The sequence below is a fragment of the Typopeltis vanoorti genome, chromosome 3, assembly GCF_054136105.1.
Source record: "Typopeltis vanoorti isolate ZY-2024b chromosome 3, IOZ_Tvanoo_1.0, whole genome shotgun sequence".
Classification (NCBI taxonomy): Eukaryota; Metazoa; Arthropoda; class Arachnida; order Uropygi; family Thelyphonidae; genus Typopeltis; species Typopeltis vanoorti.
Window position 1 is genome coordinate 141774003 of NC_143551.1, and position 24177 is coordinate 141798179.

Consider the following 24177-nt stretch of genomic DNA (forward strand, 5'->3'; position numbering starts at 1 on the left):
GCTATCATACCTACCCTTAAATTCACTCTAAATGCAATCACTACTTCAACAGTCAAATTGTTCCACTCACTGCTCTGTGAGAGAAAAATCTAGTTCTTAAACACAAACTTAACTTTCATGGATGCCCCACCCCTCCTTGTGTTCTCTCCCCACCTTCCATATAATAAAAAATTGCAGACAATATCCTATAATATTTATTCAGAACTTCATAAACATGTATCACCCCCACTTTCTGTTAACGAGAGTCTGTAATCTGTCTTCATAATCTAAATCCCATAATCATAATATAATCTTCATAAGTCTCCTTTGAACCCTTTTCACTGTTTCTTTATCCCCTTGGAACCCAGGAGACCAAACCTGCTCATAGTAGTCTAGATGCAGACTTGTAAGGAGGCAAAATGACTTCTTCCTTATCTTTACATGACAAGTTTGGCTTAAACATTGCAATTATCCTCTGAGTTGTATTTGCAGTTTTTGCTATGTGACCTTTGAGCTACAAATTACTATCCACCATTATGCCAAGATCCCTAGCCTCATCGGTTTCTTATAGCATAACCCTCCTAATATAATCATCATCAGCCATTGTCAATCCACTGCTGGATGAAGGCCTTCCAAGATTACTCCAAAACTGTCCATGGCTTTCCTTTTCCATGTCACTCCTGCAAATCTGATGATACATCAATCCAATCCAGTACTTCTTTTGTCCATCGTTGATCTTGTCTTCGAGCAATATGCTCAGCCCATTGCCACTTCAGATGTTTCACTCTTCCTATGATGTCAGAGACTTTGGTTTGATTTCTTATCCATGTATTCCTTTTGTGATCCAATCTTGTGATACCAAGCATACTTCTTTCCAAACTAAATTGTGTTGTTCTTAATTTTTGAATTTCCTTTGCATTCAGTGTCCATGTTTCACAGCCATATGTCAGTATAGGAAGAATACACTGGTTAAAAATTTTTCTCTTCAGGCATAATGGTAGTTGGCTTTTGAATATTGAATGTAATTTTCCAAATGCTTTCCACCCAAACATCGTGCGCCTTTTAATTTCGTCCATGACATTTTGTTCCATTGATATCTGTTGTCCTAAGTATATGTAATGATCTACTTATTTAATTTCCTCATTATTGATTTTTATTATTTCTGGTTGGACATAGCTATTGAACATAACTTGGGTCTTCTTCAGGTTTATCTTTAGGACTGCTGTTTTTGCTAGCAATTTGGAGCTTATGAATATGAGTCTGTAATTCATGCACATTTGAAGTAAATATAATTATGTCATCTGCAAAGCATAAATGGCTTAAATATCTTCCATTTATCTTCAGACCTTTCCCTTCCCAATCAAGAAGTTTGAATATTTCTTCTAGGCACGCTGTGAATAATTTTGAAGATATTGTGTCACCCTGTCTTATACCTCTCTGTATTCCCACAGTAGAGATGTTTCCATTGAAATGAATTGCTACTGTGGCATTGGTGGATGCTGATTTGATAGTTCTGATGTATGGCTCCTCCACATGTTGGTTTCGTAATGCTTTAAGTATTGCGCAAGTTTTAAGTGAATCAAAAGGTTTTCTCAGAGTCAATAAAACCACGATATGGTGGTAAATGATATTCATTACACCGTTCAATAATCTGCTATACAACTCGAATATGGCCCATTGTATACTAAAGCCCCTTCAAAAGCCTGCCTGTTCTTTTGTTTGTGCTAGGTCTAGAATCACACAAAATCTATGAGCTAAGACTTTTGTAAACACTTGGTAAACCACTGATTGTAGACTGATAGGTCGGTAGTTCGTCGTCTTCTATCTCACCTTTTTTATGTATCAGAATTAGGGTAGTCTTCTTCCATGTTGGTACATCATTTTTCTTCAGGCATAAAGTAACATGCCATTGTAAATCTCATCTTGCCAAAATGCATAACTCTACACTTACTACCATTAAACTGACAGCCACATTTCCCGTCTAGTCGCATCATTCTGTAAGTTCTGGATATCAGTAGCATCCCTGATTATCCTGCATATCTTTGTGTCATCTGCAAACAACTTAATATTGCCTGTTCTTCCTAACGTCATTAATGTATCAACTGAACAACAATGGTTCAGGACTGAACTCTGAGATACACCACTCATTACCTTAAATCTGGCAGACTCGCACCAACCATATACCATTTTTTGATATCTATATCAACTATCCACATCAAGACTTTATATTCCAAATCCATATTTTCCAGTTTATGCAACAGCCTTTCATGTAGTATCTTATCAAATGCCTTAGCCAAATCCAACAGTAACACAGTGTATCCATTCCCTTTATCCAACTAAGCCATAACATTGTTGTAAATTACTAAAACATGAACTCCATTTGGTAAATCCATGCCTTTCCTTACAGAGTATAGCTTGTCAGTCTACCCATTTCTGTATGTGAGTTCTTACCAACTTCTCTAAAATCTTCAGCAGAGATACTGATAGGTCAGTTAGACACATCTGTTTTTTGCACCATCCTTGTAGAATGGGACCATCATACATTCTTTCCATTCCTGTATATTATCTTTTGTGAGCTGAGACTCAACTTACACAAAGGCTAATTCAGATGAACATAACCTTAGCATACATTCTGATATTCCACCGGTCTCTATTGTTGAATTCTTATACGGGTTATGTAACAGCTCTTCAATCTCATTCACCTCTAACTCTTCATCCAATGTAATACCATATTTACTCAATTATAACTCTCCCTCACATATATCTTGCATCCCTGATTTTACTTTAGGAAAAAAGAAATTGAAAAGTTTCGCATATACCTTGAACACGAAAAAAGTTGAAAACTAAGAAATACATTTGTTTTGGCAGTTTCAGATATTTTGGAATTCGGCTGAAGAGAATTTCAACTCAACAATCTTTGGCTTGCCTTTGTCGTTGAGTCGCATGATCTTTTGTTTACCTGCCATTAGTAAGACAGGGTGTCACAGACCCCAAACATTTTAAATTGACTATAACTGTGACACCTCACCTTACTAACGCCAGGTTAATACCATATCAATCATATGCGAGACCGGAAGTAGCAATAGCGAATAGTACATTCCCGGTAAGTAATACCCATTTTCAGTTTTTTTTTTTTTTAAGTCATGGTGATCTTATGATTCAGAAATTATAAAAGGACAAACAACAATGAAACTGCTTGTTTTAATTTAATTACAGAAGCATTGTCGCTAAAGATTCAAATATATCACGTGAAGGTGAGTGGTCGATCGTATAAATAATGTTGATAATTAAAATTTAAATGCATTCAATTTCTAAATAATGTGAGAAATTATAAATTATAATGAATACGAGAATAAATTATAAATGTCAATTTAATATTTTCCCGAAAATCTTCAGTTTCCACAAATCCATGCATATATCTCGCACCATGATTTAACTAATTTTTAGGAAAATAAAGTGCTAGTTATATGTGAGAAAATATGGTAGTATCACTGTGCACAATGTTACAGATACCTGGCTGATATATTTGAGCAAAGTGAGCACACGCATTAATGTTTGATTGCATGCCATATTTTTCTTGCAATTATGTAATAAGGAAAAGAGCAAAGCTAATAATAATGGCAAATATCTGTTGGATTTCTGCTCAGGACATGGATTGGTTATTACTAACACCATGTTCCAACATAAAAATGTGCACAAATTCACATGGAGAGAAGAGGCTAGGAATAAGAAAAGTCTCATTGACTATGTTATTGTTGATAGTGATGTTTTCTCCCTGGTGCAGGACACCAGAGTGTACAGAGGATTTGAAATTGGAAGTGATCACTATTTAGTCTTGAGCAGGATAAAATTGAATTTCATATTGAAAAGAATAACATGTAAGAAAGTTTTAAAGCGAATAAAAGTTGAGCAGCTCTCAGATGTAAACTGTAGACTAAAATACAGAAATATTATTGAAAAGAAAATGAAAGAGTTTGAGAACAGGAATCAAACATTGGAGATTCAGTGGCAAACTCTGAAGGAAACATTGATTGATTCTGCCAGAGAGGCATGTGGTGAGGTTGTGTGCAAAGATAAAAAAATCAGAACTCCCTGGTGGACACAGGAAGTTAAAGAGGCAGTGAAGGAAAAGAAGAAAGCATATCAAAAGTTCCTGGCAAATAAGTCAGCTTTTACTCTTACAGAATACAGAGACAAATGTAAGAAAGCTAAACAGTGTGTAAAACTAGCTAAACAAAAGTCATGGGAGGACTTTGGCAAGAATATAGAAAATAAATATCAAGAAGGTGGCAAAATATTCTGGAGGTTGTTGAAGAAGCTTAGGAATGGAGGAAAGAGTGCTGTAAAAGGAATTAGAGATGATAAAGGTGAAATGAAAACAGGAGAAAAAGATATCCTTGAAGTATGGAGTAATTACTTTGAAAAACTGCTAAATGAAACAAGCAGTGATGACAGCACAGTGATAAAAAACACTGACCAGGCATGCAGTCAGGAATACATATCCATACTTGAAGTAGAAAAAGCTATCAAAGGCTTGAAACGTGGAAAGGCAGCAGGAGTAGATGATATTCGACCAGAAATGCTGAAGTATGGTGGTATAAGAGTCTTACAGTGGCTGCACTGCATAGTTCAGAAAGCCTGGACAGAGGGACGAATTCCCGATGATTGGAGTAGAGCTCTCATAGTACCCATATATAAAAAGGGAAATAAAACTGAATGTGAGAATTACAGAGGTATTTCCCTACTGAGTGTTCCTGGCAAGATCTATGCAAGTATACTTGAGAAACGGTTGAGAAGAATTGTGGAAGAAAAGCTTGGTGAAGAACAAGCTGGATTCAGGCCAAATAGAGGCTGTCAGGATCAGATCTTCACTTTACGACAAATAGTCGAGAAAACATGGGAATATAACAAAGATCTGTATTTAAGTTTTGTCGATTTGGAAAAGGCATATGACAAGGTGCCAAGAGAGAAGCTATTCAATACCCTGCAGTTATATGGTGTCAGTGGGACATTATATCAAGCAATACTTAGTCTTTATTTGAGTTGTAAGTCAGCAGTTAGAATTGAAGGAAGTACAGGAAGATGGTTTAATGTTAAATCTGGTGTGAGACAAGGATGTACATTATCCCCTCTGTTATTCATTATCTATATGGATCACATTATGAAGGAATGTGGTATTAAACCTGATATCAAAATTGGAGATGTTAATGTCAGCTCTTTGCTTTATGCGGATGATGTTATACTTCTAAATAAATCCGCTACAAGTCTGCAAGATTCTCTGACTAAATTGAATAGCTGTTGTAATAGATATGGTATGAAGGTCAGCAATAAAAAGACAAAGACAATGAAAATAGGCAGAATCATTGAAAATGTCAACTGTGTTGTGAATGGAGAACCTGTGGAACAAGTAAAACATTTCAGCTACTTAGGCACACTTTTTACTGAAGATGGTAAACTAAATATAGAAATAGACAACAGAATCAGCAAAGCTGGTATCGTGGGAAGTCAATTGAATAAATTCATATGGAATAAGAAAGAAATTAGTCGGAACACTAAATTAGCTGTATACAAGACTGTGTTCAAACCAATTTTAACTTATGGATCTGAGAGCTGGGTCAGAAGTAAAACACTTGACCAAAGACTAGAGACCGCAGATATGAGAGTCCTGAGAAAGATTAGAGGCATGAACAGATGGCATCAATGGCAATATCATATTAAAAATGAGGATATTAGGAAAGAACTTGACATTGTCAGCATCCAGGAATGCGTTAGCAGAGCTAATCTCAGATGGTATGGTCACTTAAATAGAATGGGAGAGGAAAGATTAGCAAAACAAGTGTTCTCTGCCAGGTTGGCAGGAAAACGACCCAGAGGAAGACCAAGATATAGGTGGATTGATACGGTACAAAGTGCCTTAGACGATAGAAATATAAGATCTGATAATGTTGGAGTCTTGACAAGTAACAGACTGATTTGGAGGAAAATTGTAGATAGGAAGTTAGTAATGATGTAATTTTTTCATCTAGTAGTAATTTTTTCATCATATCCTGTACACCCCTTGAGGGTACATGGCAGGAATTTGATGATGATGATGATGATGATTATGTAATAAGAATAGTAATTCCCCATGCAACACAGTATTCAAGAGCTTTTATCCATAATGGAGGTGAACAAATAATAGTTCATTAATATTCACCTATGTCATAATCACGAGAATATGACAAAAAGAATTATTGATTAAGTGACATGTGATTTACTCCATTTAATGATGCATGTTTTCTTTGCCTGAGAAGACTTCTAGTAACTAAAATGCTGATAGAAGTTTTTTCTGTATTAGTGAGAGTATGATGTAAAAAAAATGACAGCTTAATGATTGGAAAAGAATTATATAAAGGTGGAGATAACAAAAAATTTGAAATCAATCACTTGCCCAAATCAGTAAAGGATTTTCAACTGGCAGACTAATGCCCTGCTTACCAGAGGCCTGAAAGGAATTTGAAAAGATTACATCATTTTATTTATATATCAATCATCAAATTCCTGATATATATACCCTCTGAGTGTACAAGATAATCATGATAATATTACATGAAGAAGTTATACCATTACTAACTTCTGATCAGTAATATCCCTCCGAATTAATCTGTTATCTGTCAAGACTAACATAATCAGATCTTATATTTGTCTTTTAGGACACTTTTTCTGTATCAGTCTATTTACATCTTGGTCTCCCTTTGGGTATTTTTCCTGCCAACCTGGTAAAGAACATTTGGTTTGCTAATCTTTCTCTGTTTAAGTGACCATACCACCGACTGAGATCAGCTCTGCTAATACATCCCTGAATGCTAATTATGGTAAGTTTTTTAATATGGTACTGCCATTGATGCCATCTGTTCAGAATTCTCATATCTGAGGTCTCCAGTATTTGATCACTGTCTTGTCTTGTATACAGCTAATTTAGTGTTTTGACTAATTTTTTTCTTGTTCCATACAAATTTATTCAGCTGACTTCCTACCATACCAGTTTTACTAATTCTGTTGTCTATTTCTATATTTAATCTGATGTTTTCACTAAAAATTATGCCTAAATAGCTGGAATGTTTAACTTGTTCAATAGGTTCTCAATTCAGGATGCAGTTGAAATTTTCAACGTTTCTTCCTTTTTTCATTGTCTTTGTCATTGCTGATTTTCATACCAGATTTCTTATGACAGTTATTCAGTTTAATTAGGAAATCCTGAAGACTTGTACTGGATTTATTCAGAAGTATAACATTATTTGCATAAACAATTTGTCTTAAAAGTGAAAATCTGATCCTGACAACCACTATTTGGTCTGAATTTATATCCAGCTTGTTCTTCAGCAAGCTTCCTTACCACGATTTTTCTTAGCCATTTCTTAAATATACTTGCATAAATTTTAACAGGAACACTGACTAGGGAAATACCTCTGCAATTCTCACATTGTTTTATTTCCCTTTTTATATGGGTACTATGAGAGATTTGTTCCAATCACCTGGAATTTGATCCTCTAACCAGGCCTTCTGAATTATGGAATGCAGCCACTGTAAAACTTTTATACTCTATATTTGAGCATTTCTGGACAAATTTCATCTACTCTAGCTAACTTTCCACATTTCAGGTTTTTGATGACTGTTTCTACTTCAAGTATGGATAGATATTCAGATATTCCTGACAGCATTCATATTGGGAATTTTCTACCACAGTGCTGACACTGCTTATTTCATTTAGCAGCCTTTCAAAGTAATTACTCTAGACAACTAGAATATTTTTTTATCTTCAGTTGCCATGTCGCCATTATCATCTCTGATTCCTTTTACAGTATTCTGTCTTCATTTCTAAGCATTTTCAATAGCCACCAGAATATTTTTCCACCTTCCTGATATTTATTTTCTATAACTTAGTATTTCTATGACTTCTCTTTAGCTAATTTTACACAGTACTTTCTTACATTTTTCCTTGTATTCTCTAAATGCAGAAGCTGACTTACTGGCCAGGATCTTTCAACATGCTTTCTTCTTTTCTTTGTCTGTCTCTTTAATTTCCTGAGTCCACCATGGAGTTCTGATTTTTTTTATCCTTATAATCCTTACAGTGGCAAACCCCAAAGTTGCAAACTCTTTCACATTTTCTTGAATGATATTTATGTATTTGAGTCCACAGTTCACCCCTGAAAGCTGCTCAACTTTGATTCATTTTAAAACTTTATTATACACTCTTCTTTTCAATATGAAATTCAATTTTATTCTGTCCAAAATTAAACAGTGATCGCTTCCTATTTCAAATAATCTGTATACTCTTGTATCCTAAACTACTGGGAAAACATTGATATCAACTATAGTCAGACTTATTTCTTGCATCTTCTATCCATGTGATTTTGTTACATTTTTATGCTGGAATGTGGTGTTAGTAATAACTAATCCATGTCTTGAACAGAAATCCAGTAGGCACCTACCATTATTTTTAGGGTTCCTCTTTTCTCTAAGTTTTCCCAAAACATTTTTATATATCTGTTAATCATTTCCTGCTCTGCTGTTTAGATCTTCAACAAGGACCAACTTCTCCTTTTTCATTATGCCAGCTGCCCTCTTCAATGCCTCAAAAAATTCCTCCATTTCTTCCTTAGTAGAATCTTCTGTGGGACTATAAGCACAAATATATCCAGTTCCATTGTCTCATTGTCCAGTTCCCCATTCTGATATTTGTCCATGATTTTGGTACTACTACTCAATATTGCCTGCCATTCAAGATTATTGCTACTCCCTCTTTTCCCTGACTGTTATTGCCTGAATATAACATTTTGTATTTGTTACTCAGAAAGATCTCACCTGTTTTTGTATTCTTTGTTTCAGTCATGCCTATTATGCTGATCTGGTATTCATACAATTCTTTGGCTAGTTCCATTTCTTTTCCATTGATAGTACCAATCTTGAACTCTGATGTTGCGTAGGAATGTGTTCCTGGATTTGTTCCAGTAGCTGACTTTGCACTGTTCACCCTGAGGGTGGGGGGCTTGTTTAACCAGACAACACCCTAGTGGGCATGAAATTCTGTCATGCTGTACCATCATTTTACATTGCGGTTTAAGTCAATAAGAGTACAGTTTGGTCAGAGAAATCCCAAATTGCCAGCCCATCCTTGTTCATTTAGTATCTGGGTAGATACCTAACAAGATGCACCATGAGAAGGTGAGGACTGAACATTAAGTAAGAAGTCCTGGTCAGTTTTCTGCATTCTTTACAAGGCTACATGGAGGTTTCCTCCCAGTTATACAGTTTTGACCCTTAAGCAACCCAACATATGTTTGTGTTACATGTGGATTATAATGTAACACACACACACACGTTGGGTGAGCTACTTCAGTGAGTTCATAAATCTTGGATCCAGAAAGACTATCCAATTAGACATTCTAATGAAGGTAGATTAAAGCAAATGATTCCTAATACCTAATTAGGAATGATTTACGTTACGGTTTTGACAAATTCAATCTTCTGGGCAGAACGATAAGCAGGACTTTAGCATGTTTCAGTGGCGGCTCGTAAGAATTTGTAGACTGTAGCAATAAAAGTTAAAAAAAAAAATCAATATGGATTGAAAAAATTATATCATTAATAAAACTAAAATATAACAAAATTTAACAGAATTCTTCTCTTTGTTCATTTCTACAAAGATATAAATTAAATGATAGAATTAAATAGAAAAAAAGATAAACCACACAATATTTACTTACGATAATGACAATGACATTAATTTGTGTTGTATGTGCTAGTGTGTAATAGCAATGTATCTTACGCTGCAATGCTACCAGCCCAAACTGCACGTAAATCATGCATTATACACACTATGTTATCCCAACAAGATAACAGTTTGGTGCGGTCTGCAGTGAATGCAGCTCCAGTGTCAAGTATACTAGCCAGTACTGATACTAGCCCTAGCCCGCACAGCACATTGAATATTGCAAAATGCAACTATTGCTACTAAATGAAATATTATTATGTAACACCTCCATTACATAAAATACTATCGAGCAGTATTGTATTACAAAGAAGAAAATAATGGATTTTAGATAAATATATAAAAATTTAAGAATAGCAATAATAAAACAGGAACTTTCATTTTATACTGGAAGGACTGCAGCCCTTACGGACAAATTGCCACTGGTACACACACACACACACACACGTATGTGTGTAGTGAAGGTAGATTTACAATAAACATTTTTTCTTCAATAATCTTTGTGTATTTTAGTCTACAGTTCACATCTGAGAGCTGCTCAACTTTTATTCGCTTAAAAACTTTCTTACATGTTATTCTTTTCAATATGAAATTCAATTTTATCCTGCTCAAGACTAAATAGTGATCACTTCCAATTTCAAATCCTCTGTACACTCTGGTGTCCTGCACCAGGGAGAAAACATCACTATCAACAATAACATAGTCAATGAGACTTTTCTTATTCCTTGCCTCTTCTCTCCATGTGAATTTGTGCACATTTTTATGTTGGAACATGGTGTTTGTAATAACCAGTCCATGTCCTGAGCAGAAATCCAACAGGTATTCACCATTATTATTAGATTTGCTCTTTTCTCCAAATTTTCCCAAAATATTTTTGTGTGTCTGACAATCATTTCCTACTCTGCTATTTAGATCCCCAACAAAGACCAACTTTTCCTTTTTCATTGTGTCAGTTGCTTTTTCTTAAGAATCAAAAAATTCCTCCACTTCTACCTTAGTAGAACCTTCTGTGGGACCATAGGCACAAATAAGTCTCATTGACCAATTCTCCATTCTGATTTAGATGGAAAATTTGCCCATATCACTCTACTTGGGACTGCCTGCCATTCAAGAAGATTAGCCTCGTATTTTGTGTTGAATACTATGGCTACTACTTCTTTTCCTTGATTGTCATTTTCTGAGTATAACATTTTGTATCTATTGCTCAAATATCTCACTAGTTTTTGTCTTTTTTGTTTCCAGTCACCCCTATTATGTCGATCTGTTACTTCTAATTCTTCAGCTAGCTCCATTTCTTTGACATTCAGGCTTCTTATGTTGATAGTACCGATCTTTAACTCTGGTGATGTTGAGTTGGTGTGTACTTTCAGATTTGTTCCAGTAGCTGACTTTTCGCTGTTCGCCCTCGTTCCCTGGCGAAAACAACGAGGGCCTTGTTTAACCGGGCAACGCCCCAGCCGACATGAAATTTTGTCATTTTGTACCATAATTTTCTATATTGGTTTAAGCAAATAAGAATACAATTTGGTCGGCTAAATCCCAAATTGCCAGCCCATCCTCATTCGTTCAGTATCCAGGTAGATACCCAATAGGGTGCACCACGAGAAGGTGAGGGTTGGACATTAGGTCAGAAGCCTTGGTCGGTTCTCTGCATTCCTTAAGAGGCTATGTGGAGGTCTCCTCTCAGTTATACAGCTTTGACCCTTAAGCACCCCTTTTATCCTTACATGTTGAGGTTAATTTCAGTGTTGCAATTATCTTCTGAGTTATATTTTCAATCTTTGCTATATGGCCCTTAAACTTTAACTTCCTATCTACTAAACTCCAAGATTCCTAGTCCAATCAGTTTCTTCTAACATAATCCCACCAACAAAGTGCACGACTTCACGTTTACCAACTTCAAACTGACAGTCATTTTCATGTGTCCACAGTTCCAGCTTATTAAAATCATGCACAGTGCAAAAATCAAAATGTGATGAGTGATATACATTTTTTTAAGATGGTTCATGTCCTGAGTATAGTATGTATGTCTGTGTGTGTGTGTGTGGGGGGGGATATGAGGGTGTGCTTGTGGAGAGATTGAACCAGAGAAATGAGATGATAAGCATATAAAAAAAGTGTGATATTTTAACAGACTGCAAAATTAGAGTTGAGAATGAGGAGTGAACATTAGGTAAAAGGAGCAAAAGTGAGCATCAATGACTAAAGATGCACGTGATTGTAAGTACAGAAGATAGCATGACTGACTGAGCCAAAGCAAGAGCAATTGTGTTAAAGAGCATGAATGGTTGAACAAAAGCTAGTGTAGCTGACAAAACAGTTTGATTGCCAGAATGCAAAACTTGAAAAATGAGATGCTTAAGATGAGAAATGAGACAAGGTGTTTGGTGGATATGAATAAAAGGGTGCAAAAGAATAAAAAGGAAAGCAGAGAAAAAAAGAGATAGCAAATGACTCGATAGTGGCACTGTACAGCAGAGTTGTAGAAGGTGCATGGTGTATTTTCCAGGAGGGAAGATGAACAGGTTGATTGAGGTTTTGCATATGAGAAGTAAATATGCGAAAAAGTTAGTTGTGGTTTTGGGAACAAATGACGTGGTTGGTTGAGTGTAGGGAAAATGAGAAGATGGCTATTACAGGATTACTGAGAAATGTGGTAGGAAGCATAGTTAGAGTGTGTTGTTGTTGTTGAAAGATGAGTTAAGACAGTAAGCAAAAGTCAAGAACGATATGCTAGCAACTACGTGAGGGGAAAGAGGTCATCATCATCATCATCATCAAATTCCTGCCATGTACCCTCAAGGGGTGTACAGGATATGACAGTACTACATGAAAAAATTACATCATTACTAACTTCCTATCTACAATTTTCCTCCAAATCAGTCTGTTACTTGTCAAGACTCCAACATTATCAGATCTTATATTTCTATCGTCTAAGGCACTTTGTACCGTATCAATCCACCTATATCTTGGTCTTCCTCTGGGTCGTTTTCCTGCCAACCTGGCAGAGAACACTTGTTTTGCTAATCTTTCCTCTCCCATTCTATTTAAGTGACCATACCATCTGAGATTAGCTCTGCTAACGCATTCCTGGATGCTGACAATGTCAAGTTCTTTCCTAATATCCTCATTTTTAATATGATATTGCCATTGATGCCATCTGTTCACGCCTCTAATCTTTCTCAGGACTCTCATATCTGCGGTCTCTAGTCTTTGGTCAAGTGTTTTACTTCTGACCCAGCTCTCAGATCCATAAGTTAAAATTGGTTTGAACACAGTCTTGTATACAGCTAATTTAGTGTTCCGACTAATTTCTTTCTTATTCCATATGAATTTATTCAATTGACTTCCCACGATACCAGCTTTGCTGATTCTGTTGTCTATTTCTATATTTAGTTTACCATCTTCAGTAAAAATTGTGCCTAAGTAGCTGAAATGTTTTACTTGTTCCACAGGTTCTCCATTCACAACACAGTTGACATTTTCAATGATTCTGCCTATTTTCATTGTCTTTGTCTTTTTATTGCTGACCTTCATACCATATCTATTACAACAGCTATTCAATTTAGTCAGAGAATCTTGCAGACTTGTAGCGGATTTATTTAGAAGTATAACATCATCCGCATAAAGCAAAGAGCTGACATTAACATCTCCAATTTTGATATCAGGTTTAATACCACATTCCTTCATAATGTGATCCATATAGATAATGAATAACAGAGGGGATAATGTACATCCTTGTCTCACACCAGATTTAACATTAAACCATCTTCCTGTACTTCCTTCAATTCTAACTGCTGACTCACAACTCAAATAAAGACTAAGTATTGCTTGATATAATGCCCCATTGACACCATATAACTGCAGCGTATTGAATAGCTTCTCTCTTGGCACCTTGTCATATGCCTTTTCCAAATCGACAAAACTTAAATACAGATCTTTGTTATATTCCCATGCTTTCTCGACTATTTGTCGTAAAGTGAAGATCTGATCCTGACAGCCTCTATTTGGCCTGAATCCAGCTTGTTCTTCACCAAGCTTTTCTTCCACAATTCTTCTCAACCGTTTCTCAAGTATACTTGCATAGATCTTGCCAGGAACACTCAGTAGGGAAATACCTCTGTAATTCTCACATTCAGTTTTATTTCCCTTTTTATATATGGGTACTATGAGAGCTCTACTCCAATCATCGGGAATTCGTCCCTCTGTCCAGGCTTTCTGAACTATGCAGTGCAGCCACTGTAAGACTCTTATACCACCATACTTCAGCATTTCTGGTCAAATATCATCTACTCCTGCTGCCTTTCCACATTTCAAGCCTTTGATGGCTTTTTCTACTTCAAGTATGGATATGTATTCCTGACTGCATGCCTGGTCAGTGTTTTTTATCACTGTGCTGTCATCACTGCTTGTTTCATTTAGCAATTTTTCAAAGTAATTACTCCATACTTCAAGGATATCTTTTTCTCCTGTTTTCATTTCACCTTTATCATCTCTAATTCCTTTTACAGCACTCTTTCCTCCATTCCTAAGCTTCTTCAACAACCTCCAGAATATTTTGCCACCTTCTTGATATTTATTTTCTATATTCTTGCCAAAGTCCTCCCATGACTTTTGTTTAGCTAGTTTTACACACTGTTTAGCTTTCTTACATTTGTCTCTGTATTCTGTAAGAGTAAAAGCTGACTTATTTGCCAGGAACTTTTGATATGCTTTCTTCTTTTCCTTCACTGCCTCTTTAACTTCCTGTGTCCACCAGGGAGTTCTGATTTTTTTATCTTTGCACACAACCTCACCACATGCCTCTCTGGCAGAATCAATCAATGTTTCCTTCAGAGTTTGCCACTGAATCTCCGAGGTTTGATTCCTGTTCTCAAACTCTTTCATTTTCTTTTCAATAATATTTCTGTATTTTAGTCTACAGTTTACATCTGAGAGCTGCTCAACTTTTGAAAGAGGTGTAGTTTGATAATGTGTAGAACATGTTCGAGAGATGGATGGAATTGTGTTCAAGTGATGAATTGTATTTAAATGGATCTGAACAGATTCAAATGATGTAAACAAGAGATCAGGTAATCAGCAGTGATGTGAAAGAGCATAAGAGTGAAACAGGTGACACTGAAGTGTTCGTGAATGGAGAGGAGAGTAGTACAAGAAAGAATGTAAGAACAGAATGCAAGATGGATAGGGAAACATGGTATAAGTGGATTCAAAAATTAATAACGAATGCATTTATCGGAATGGTCAGTACAGAAATAGGATAAGCCTGGGGAGATATATTTAGTAAAAAGATTATAAAAGCAAGTAGTAGCAGGTATGGAGAAGCTACAGATGGGTGGGGGCGGCAGAGGTAGGGCTGTTATAGATCAAGAAATGAATTGCTATCTTATTTATGAATGCAAGGAGGATTAGAAATAAGGAAGATGAAATTGGATTGAGCTTATTTGTCGAAGAGTTGGAATAGGTAAAACATAGTTGGATGAGAATGATATCCCGATGGAAATAAAAATGGAAGGATATGGTGTTCTTTGTGAGAATAGAAAAGGCAAAAAGAGATGGGGAGTGGTATTGATGAGACAGCTATCTTAGGCTATCTTATGATGAGAATGATATCCCGATGGAAATAAGAATGGAAGGATATGGTGTTCTTTGTGAGAATAGAAAAGGCAAAAAGAGATGGGGAGTGGTATTGATGAGACAGCTATCTTAGGCAATATGCAATGGAGGGCACACAGGGTAAATGTGATCACATCATCAGAGGATGAGATTGTGAATGGGGGTATCTAATCCCTCTAGTTGCAAGAGCAACTGGAGGGATTAGATACTCCCATTCACATGTAGCTGGTCACATGAAAACTTCTGGGAGGAAAAGATGTGTAACTGCAAGGTTATAATGAAAAACTTAAGAGATAACTGGCAGCTATATAGCATGGATAGAGGAGTTGGATGGAAAAGACAGATGCTGCTTGCTCACTGATCAAGTGATATTTAACAGCAGCAATGTCTGAATATTCATTTTTAAAAACTTATGCAAACAACTACCGTGTTATAGTAAAATTTCAGCTTAATATAAACCAAAATAATCACCCGATGTTTCGATCTTCATATCCAAGTCATCATCAGTAAACACATATATACAAAGATCAAACTATGTTTGAATCTACATAGCATGCTAAAGTCACACTAATTTGGTTAACTGTTAACATTAGTAGCCTGACCTCTGGTGGGAAAAAAAAAAACTTTACAACATCAAAGCTAGAGTACTGTTATTTGCTGAAAATCACAAAGAAATAAATTAAGGTAGAGATTACTCACAGATAGATTAGAACAAAAGCAGCATTGCTGGTGGCCAATAAGAGAAATTATTGCCTTCAAGTCCTAAAGTAAGGATTTGCTGGAAAATTTGAAAGTAATTATGTGGGTTGAATGTGTGCCATCTATATTTTTGGCATTTTTATGTCACCATTATTGTTTACATTTACATTAGGATGGTTAATCAAAATTTCACAGGCTTCCTTAAATTTGCATTCATACCAAGTTTTTGTATCGTGTAAAGGACAGGCACCTTCCAATCAATTTGGTGTAGGGTGTTAAGAGTGTGATTTGAGAGGCCCAATTTACCAAAATTGTTAAATCTAATGTGTCATTTAAGTTCTTTATGGATTGGAATTGTGCATCAAGTTTTCACATATTTCACAATGGCTGCCCAAATTAGTGTGACAATAGCATACTATGCAGATTGGAATGTAGCTTGTTTCTTCATATGTATACTGATGATCTTGAAATGTAAGTCAAAACATTGGGTGATTATTTTGATTTATATTCAACTGAAGTTTTATTATAATACTGTAGTTATTCCCATACATTTTTTAAAAAATGAATCTTGATCACCATGTAACTATGATAGAAAGGAATGTTTGAGTATATTCCAATGGTGAAAAAGATAAACAAGATAGGAGTAAAATAGATAAATGAACTGATACAGCCTAGAAATACAAAACTTTATGGAGGTGGCACAAAATCCAAGCAAATAAGTTGTATAAGTCATACAAAGAGCAAGCCAAGGAGTGACTTGGTTGTTAAGAACAGAAAAAGTGCTGCATGAGCAGAAATTAGACGTGACAATATGAGATACGATATGTGAATATGTGCAAGTAGAACAAAGAATGATTACAGAAAGATGATATCAGCAGATGAAAATAGTAGATCAGTAATTATTTTTATTGCAGAGGATATAGTTGAGTATTCGATGAGCAATTAAGATGTTAATTAAGTGTGATACTGAGTTGGGAATATATGAGGAATTAAGTAAACAATGTTGATAAGGCAGAAAAACTCAACATGTGTCTTAAAGGAATGCTCTAAGCACTTCTGGCATACCTGTGCACAAGTCTTGAAAGAACAAGTCTGAAAATGAAGGAAAAGAGGGTAAATTTGTTCTACTTAAAAAAACAGTGTGGGGGGGAGGAAGAAGTGATAGAACGAGGCTATATTATAGGCTAGTCTGTGTCTGGCATTATAGTTAAGGTGATGGATAATAGCAGTATGTGCTGTAATGCTCAGTACATAAGTTTCTTAAAGGGAAGTTATTTTAGTAATCCCCTTATGTACTATAACAAGATGACATTCACAAGACAAGGGAGACACACCTCTAGTGGTATATATAAATTTTTCAGAATCCTTAGACAGACTGCCATATGACAAGCTAGACAGGTGATTGGCTTTCAGGTATCAGCAGGCTCCATATGGCAGGAAGTGGTATCCCAAAAGAGGAAGGTAACTAGTGGTGTGCAGCAGGTATATGCTTTGAGACCATTATTGTTTAACTTGTATGTTAATGATATTGAGATAGGATGCAGATGATGCAAATGCAAATCATATGCAGATGATGCAAAGATGGGAACTATGAGTTAAGCAGATGTGGCCTTTTTTTTTTGATGTTGAAAGTTTATTTTTCACTTGTTTAGAGTATAATAAAATTAGTTTAATCCTTTATCCAAGTGTGAGCAAACAAAGTTTGCACCTAAAAGTATCTTCAGGACTGGGGTAAGGTGGTACAACACCAGGGCAACTCGTTGCAAAGGTGGAGCAAGCTACCAACACTCCTATCTCAGTATCTCCTATAATGCAAAACACATCTCCTTGCAGATATGTCTAATGTTATGCATTAAGGGAAGGGCCACTACCCAGACTAGTTTCGACCTTTATTGAGGTCTCTTCAGTGGGAGCCAGGCCCAAGTGGAGATACCAGGCAGAAGCATTAGCAGGTCCTTACAAGAGGATCTGAATAGATTCAGTGAGTAAGCAAAGTAAATAGCAGGTACCAGATAAATGTTCCAAAATGTAAGGCCTTGAAATTTGGTAGGCAAAGATAAAATAAGGATTATATAATCTGGAAATTTTGGTGGAGAGGATGAGAAATTGGTGGTGGACAAATATAAAGTTTAGGGATTACATCTAAAACTGTGAGGATATCACAATAGATCATGGCAATGATGAGGACTATGACATATAGAAAGGGTTCCATAGGTGGCTTGATCAAGACTTTATAAATGCTTGATCAGGCAACATGAAGTACCATGCACAGATCTGGTTATCTAGTTTTCAAGGAGCTATCTTGGAGAGAAATGAGAGGAGAGTCACAAAGGTGGGATCAGGCCTCTGAAATGGAATAAGACAGATTATGAGAACACAGTTTGCAGAGCCCTTCTGAATAGGAGTATAATCAAGACATAAGCAGATGAGGAGTTGTTATCAGATTAATGTGAAGAATATAGGGAAAGAGGAATAGAACAAGAGGCCAATCAATGCCACGAGCAAGGGAATAAGAGAGCAGGTTCCTTGCATGGAGTGATTGGTGAGTGGAATGCATTGTCTGAGATTGAAAACTGTGAATAAGTTTAAGGCACAGTATTTGATCTTTTTGTGTAAGAGTGGACATTCTACAATAAGTCTCGACTCTGGATGTTTGATATAATTTTGTGAAACTGTTGCATTTTCAAGTCTTAAGATGAATTTTTTTTTACTTAGATATATAAGAGAATGAATCTTGTATTGAGTTTTAAAAATTAAGCTGATTAACATTTAGTAGATAAAAGAAAATGGTTAAATTCCTACCTTTAATTGGTGCACTAGCTCGAGATTGGGTAGGAGGAGGAAAAACATGTTTATCATATTCTGGATCTTCGACTTCTTGACAGCGATATGATAAATTCCTTAAAACACAAACACAGTTTTCTACACTTTTGTTATCCATGTCATTCTTTCCAATTGCTGCTCGTACCAAGTATAATGTAGCATCTACTAGGCCTTCACACTCCCTTAACTTTCTTCTAGCATACTCTCCTGCAGAACTTACATTTCTAAATTTTATTTAAAAAAAAAAGGTTATTCAAAACAATATACATGCTCTAGATTTGTTCAGAAAGTTAAAGTTATGAAATTAATAAAGGAATGATAATTTCAGAAGCACTTAAAAATATTTCAGGAAAATGTGAAGCACTAATTAAATCAAGGTTAATAAAATGAACAGCATTCAAATGCAGTCTTCAAAATTTCAATTTAAAATCTTTGCCAAAATACTGCAATATCCTGCATTTGTAGAGCAGGAAATTGTGTTTAAAGCCAAAAGCCCTAACTATGCAGCTAACAGACAATAGACAAATAGGATTTAATGGAATTAATATATAGCACTGAGACTAAACATTAGTTCAGATTCGAACATCTAACCTACCCTTAGAGGTAGAATGCAAGAGTGTAATATCCAACACATCTGCGCGCGCGCACGCACGCACGCACGCACACACACACACACACAGAGAGAGAGAGAGAGAGAGAGAAGACAGGATTGAGTTTTAGAAAAAGAGGGAATATGGCAGAAACATTGAAGCTACTTAATGGGTTTTACAGGATAGATGCAAGGGAAATGTTTCAGCACTTGGCTAGAGGGACCAGAATACTGGGTCATTCCTGGAAGTTGAATAAAGGTGTGGTTAGTAGGGGGTGTGATGACTAGATTTTTTGCTTGGAGAGCTATGAATGAATGGAATGGGTTGCCAGAGTTAGTTATGAGTATTTTGTCTGTTAATGGATTCAAGGAAAGGTATGATAGATTGGGTCTTCTGCAATGAGTCTCTGGACTCCATGGAGGTGCCCAAATAATAATTACTATACATGTTGTGATGATAATAGGCATGGTGAATATGTTTCAGATGAACTGAAACATATTCACCATGCCTATTATCATATATTCACACATCACAACCACTTCTTTATCTCTACATAAAGGCTGTCCAATCCATTTAGTTCAGTTTTTTAATGCAGTGTTTTATATGATACTATATTATTGGAAGGGAACAAATGGGATTGTCTGAGGATATATATACATCGAGCTTGTAAACAGGTTCTTTGCATACAGAGTTCATGATGAGGGTGTAATAATAATAACAACACTACTAGAGATGTAGTGTTGTTATTATTATTATTATTACACCCTCCATGGAGTCAGCAGACTCATTGTGGGAGGGTCATTCAATTGACAACGTATATATCATATAGAATCTTAAAATCCTTAATACTCATTCCATTAATAGGCATGGTGAATATGTTTCAGTTCATCTGTGAAGGCAGTCCAATTCATTTAGTTTAGTTTCTTAATGTAGTGTTTTATATGATAGTATATTACTTGGAAAGGAACAAATGGGATTGTCTGAGGGTATATTAAGCCTGTAAACAAGTTCTCTGTATACAGTTCATGATGCAACACTACTAGAGACGTAGCACTATTATTACACCCTCCATGGAGTAGGCAGACTCATCATGAGAGGTACATTAAACTGACATATTTATCACTCCTTCCATTAACAACATATTCTGGCAATGCGTTCCATTCACTGACAATTCTCCATGTAAAAAATCTACTCCTCACACCCCTCTTCACCACACTTTTACATATCTTCCAGGGATGATCTCTGGTTCTTCCCCTCTCACCTTCTACTCTTTTTATAATACCCTCTGAATTAATCTGATAAAATCCTTTCACTAATTTAAATGTCTCTATCACATCACCTCTTTTCCTCCTATCCACCAAACTCTGCAACCCACATTCCTTCGACCTCTCTCCATAGCCAGCATTCCGAAGTCCCAACGCTGTCTTAGTCACTTGCCTCTGGATCCCTCCAATGTCTCCACATCACATTGAAAATCAGGTGACCAGATCTGAGCATAATAGTCCAAGTGTGGTCTGACCAGTGCCTTACATAGTGGCACAACCACTTCTTTCACCTTATATGTTAGAGTACTTCTTATTCATAGCATCATTATGTGCAGCCTTTGCAACACTAGCAATAAGCCCTCTAAACTTCAGTCTACTGTCAACCATCACTCCCAAATCTCTAATTTCATCCACTTCATGCAGTATGGCACTATCGACACAGCCTTATATTTCTGCATTCCAAAATGCAGCATCTTACACTTACTGATATTCAAACTATAACCTCATTCCTTTGTCCAAGTAAAAAGTCTATTCATATATTTCTGAAGGAAATTAACAAAAGCAGTGCTACTTATAATTCTTCCCAACATTGCATCATCAGCAAACAACTGAAGATCCCCAGTCAGTCCACATGATATATTGTTTACAAGTTAAACAGCTTAATATGCTGCTCCAGTCTAAGAACCTCCCTTATGCAAGGGGATTATTTTGCTCTCTTCTAAACTCCCTTAGAGCTCTACCAGAGCAGACTTAAATTAAAAAGCGTAGTCAAAGGCAGTGCCAGTTCCCTTGCACATTCTCGCAAAACCCCTAGCTGATATCTCATCTAATCCCACAGCTGCATTTACATTGAGATTCTGCAATATCCTAAGAACCTCCAATTCATCCACCTCTGTTCCTATATATTAATGTGTCACACAGGCTAAAGCAGTAACCTCCCTAGGATTATATATCCCTGCAAAGTGGTCGCTCAGTAACTGAACTATTTTATCCACTTCTGTCACCTTGTGATCATCATCATCACTCATTAAGGTTAATCTTCCATACTCATTCTTCCTCTTACTTGCCACATAATGAAAGAAGTCTTTGGGATTTCATTTGGCCTGATTGGCTAGATTCTTCTCATAATCTGATTTTGCCTTCTTTGCCGTGGTGGTCACCTTCCTTATTAGATTCTGATAATTATGCCACTTTCAATCTTTTTTTTTTTTTATTGTAGTTTACAATTATTAAGTGTTGTGTTTTATAATGATATTCTCATTATGCTAATTGAGACGAGTCAGCCATTATACCTAACTTCTTGCTTGCCACTTTCATGGAATGTGCATGCTCACTGAGGAGTTTGACGGGCGATTGACAGAGAGCATTCGGTATCGAAGTAACAAAGAAAACAAGAGAGAGAGCTAATGGAAGTTTAAAAAGGCAGACCAGAGAAATTTTGTTGTTATGAACTTTATAAATTTTATGTAACAGTCAGAAGAATGTTAATAGAAGATTCTGAAAAGGAATCGTAGATCTGTGAGTCTTTAAACTGAAGGAGTTGAGACTGTCAAAAAGGTATTAGTAAATAAAAGATATTGCAGTCAATGTTCTAATTGAATGTTCAAGGAAATGCTGATTGGGGGATCTTCAGATAAGTTTAATCTGCCTTAAGGACACCGGATCTATTTGTTATTTCTACTGGAAAAGGCGACGGAATTAGCTCAACTTAGATATGTTGTTTATGAAGTAGTAGAAGAAACTTTTTTTTTTCTTCGCTGATACAGTAAATCATGTGTCAAATAGAACTGCAAGAAGTAAGAAGTATTTATACTTTAGTGAGTTAGTAAGGAATAATAGGTTTTATTTCTATTATTTCTAGAAAAATTCCCATGTTACTTCTCTAAGTAAATATTAATTTTATGGATATTTAGCATACATTTGTTTAGGAGTGCCCATTTTTATAATATCATTGGCTTTTTACTCAGTTTTAGGGCATTACTGAAGTTTTACATAGATAAATATATGAAGATAATAAAGAAAATTCGGACATACCTTTGTAGAATGTCGCTGGCTGTCTTCTTATTCAGCGGCATCCTGGTGTGTGGCAATATACATTCACCTGCTGTTTGACAGGAGTATGACTGAAAGGAAGTAAGTTTTGGAAAAGGTGGGGGTGGGGTGGGGTGGAGCAATGTGGGAGAATTTTGGTGAGGCAAGAAATATGTGAATTTTTTTGAAAAACTCAGGTTTTTTATATATATTATTTTAAGGGCGGGCAGAGAATACTTTGGGGGGGGGGGATAGAAAATTTTTTGGAGAAGGATATGATGGGATAGGTTCAGGAGTGGGAGTAATGGGGGGTGCGAGCCATTTCGACAGTGTGTCGTCTTCGGAGCTCATGGGGGAAGTGGAGGCTATGTCATGTCAGCTTGGTGTTTCTGTCTTTAGTGTAATTGTGTTATTTCCTATTGGTTGGAGTCATGACCAAATTTTATGTTATGGAGCTTCCAACAATCAGAGATTATGCAGGGCTGGTGGACGTTTATTGAGTTTTTGTCACATTTTATGGCTACTGTTTCCGATATTCTAAGCATTGTTGCATTATCTTGTATATTATTATGGCCTTGTCAATTTGTGAGGTATGTTTCTATTCAAGGGCATGGACTTGGACTCTATTTCTGTTTTCCCTGTACTTTGTATTCTGTTTTTCTTTTGGTTGCTACATTTTTTATTGTTTAAATGTTCTGGAATGGGGATGTTACAGTCGGGAAAGTGTTCTTGTAGTTTTGCCCATACAGACCTGATGGTAGAACCTGTGTAGGTGACGTCCCAGTCATTTTGGCAAGGAAATTTGTAAATGGCATTGTGGTGTTCTAATATTTCTTTGTGTGTGCGTGCGCGATTTTGTAGGGTTTAGAAGTGTTGCCAATTTTTGGTTTGTAGTGAATTCCGGTTTATAGTAAATGTGAAAATGTATTTTTATGCTTTGTATGTGTTCTGGATGTATGGTAGTTTGATGATTTTTTGTGTTGGGAAGTTTGTTTTGTTGTTGTTGGATTGCTTTGATGGGTTTTTGCTGTTTTGTTGGAGCAATTTATTAGTTGTGTTGGGTAATTTTGATTTTGAAGAATCTGTGCTAACTTCTTAATTTCTGTGTTTAGGTAATTTCGTGTAGTTGAAAACTTTTAAGCACTGATAAACTGTGCTAGGATGACCAATGTGTGTGGGTTTGTAGAACCCTCAAACCTACACATATGGTGAACTACCTCCACTTCAACTCATACTATCCTTATTCTATTAAACAACAAAATAGCCATAAAAATATTCCACAAACCCATACAATATGGGGAACTACCTCACTTCAACTCAAATTACCCAACACAACTAATAAATTATGCCAACAAAACAGCAAAATCCCATCAAAGCAATCCAACAACCAAACAAACTCTCCAACACAAAAAAAATGAAA

At 36.0% G+C, this 24177-nt stretch overlaps 1 protein-coding gene across 6 annotated transcripts in view; it reads right to left on the reverse strand.

Moving 5' to 3' along the window:
• Nucleotides 1-24177, reverse strand: part of LOC150108619 (catenin delta-2-like) — a 593872-nt gene that overhangs the window by 182074 nt on the left and 387621 nt on the right. For all 6 annotated transcript variants that reach the window (XM_090390888.1, XM_090390887.1, XM_090390891.1 and 3 more), the window contains one exon: nucleotides 18851-19095. In XM_090390888.1, the coding sequence (XP_090247014.1) occupies nucleotides 18851-19095 (245 nt within the window). The remainder of the gene's footprint in view (nucleotides 1-18850; nucleotides 19096-24177) is intronic.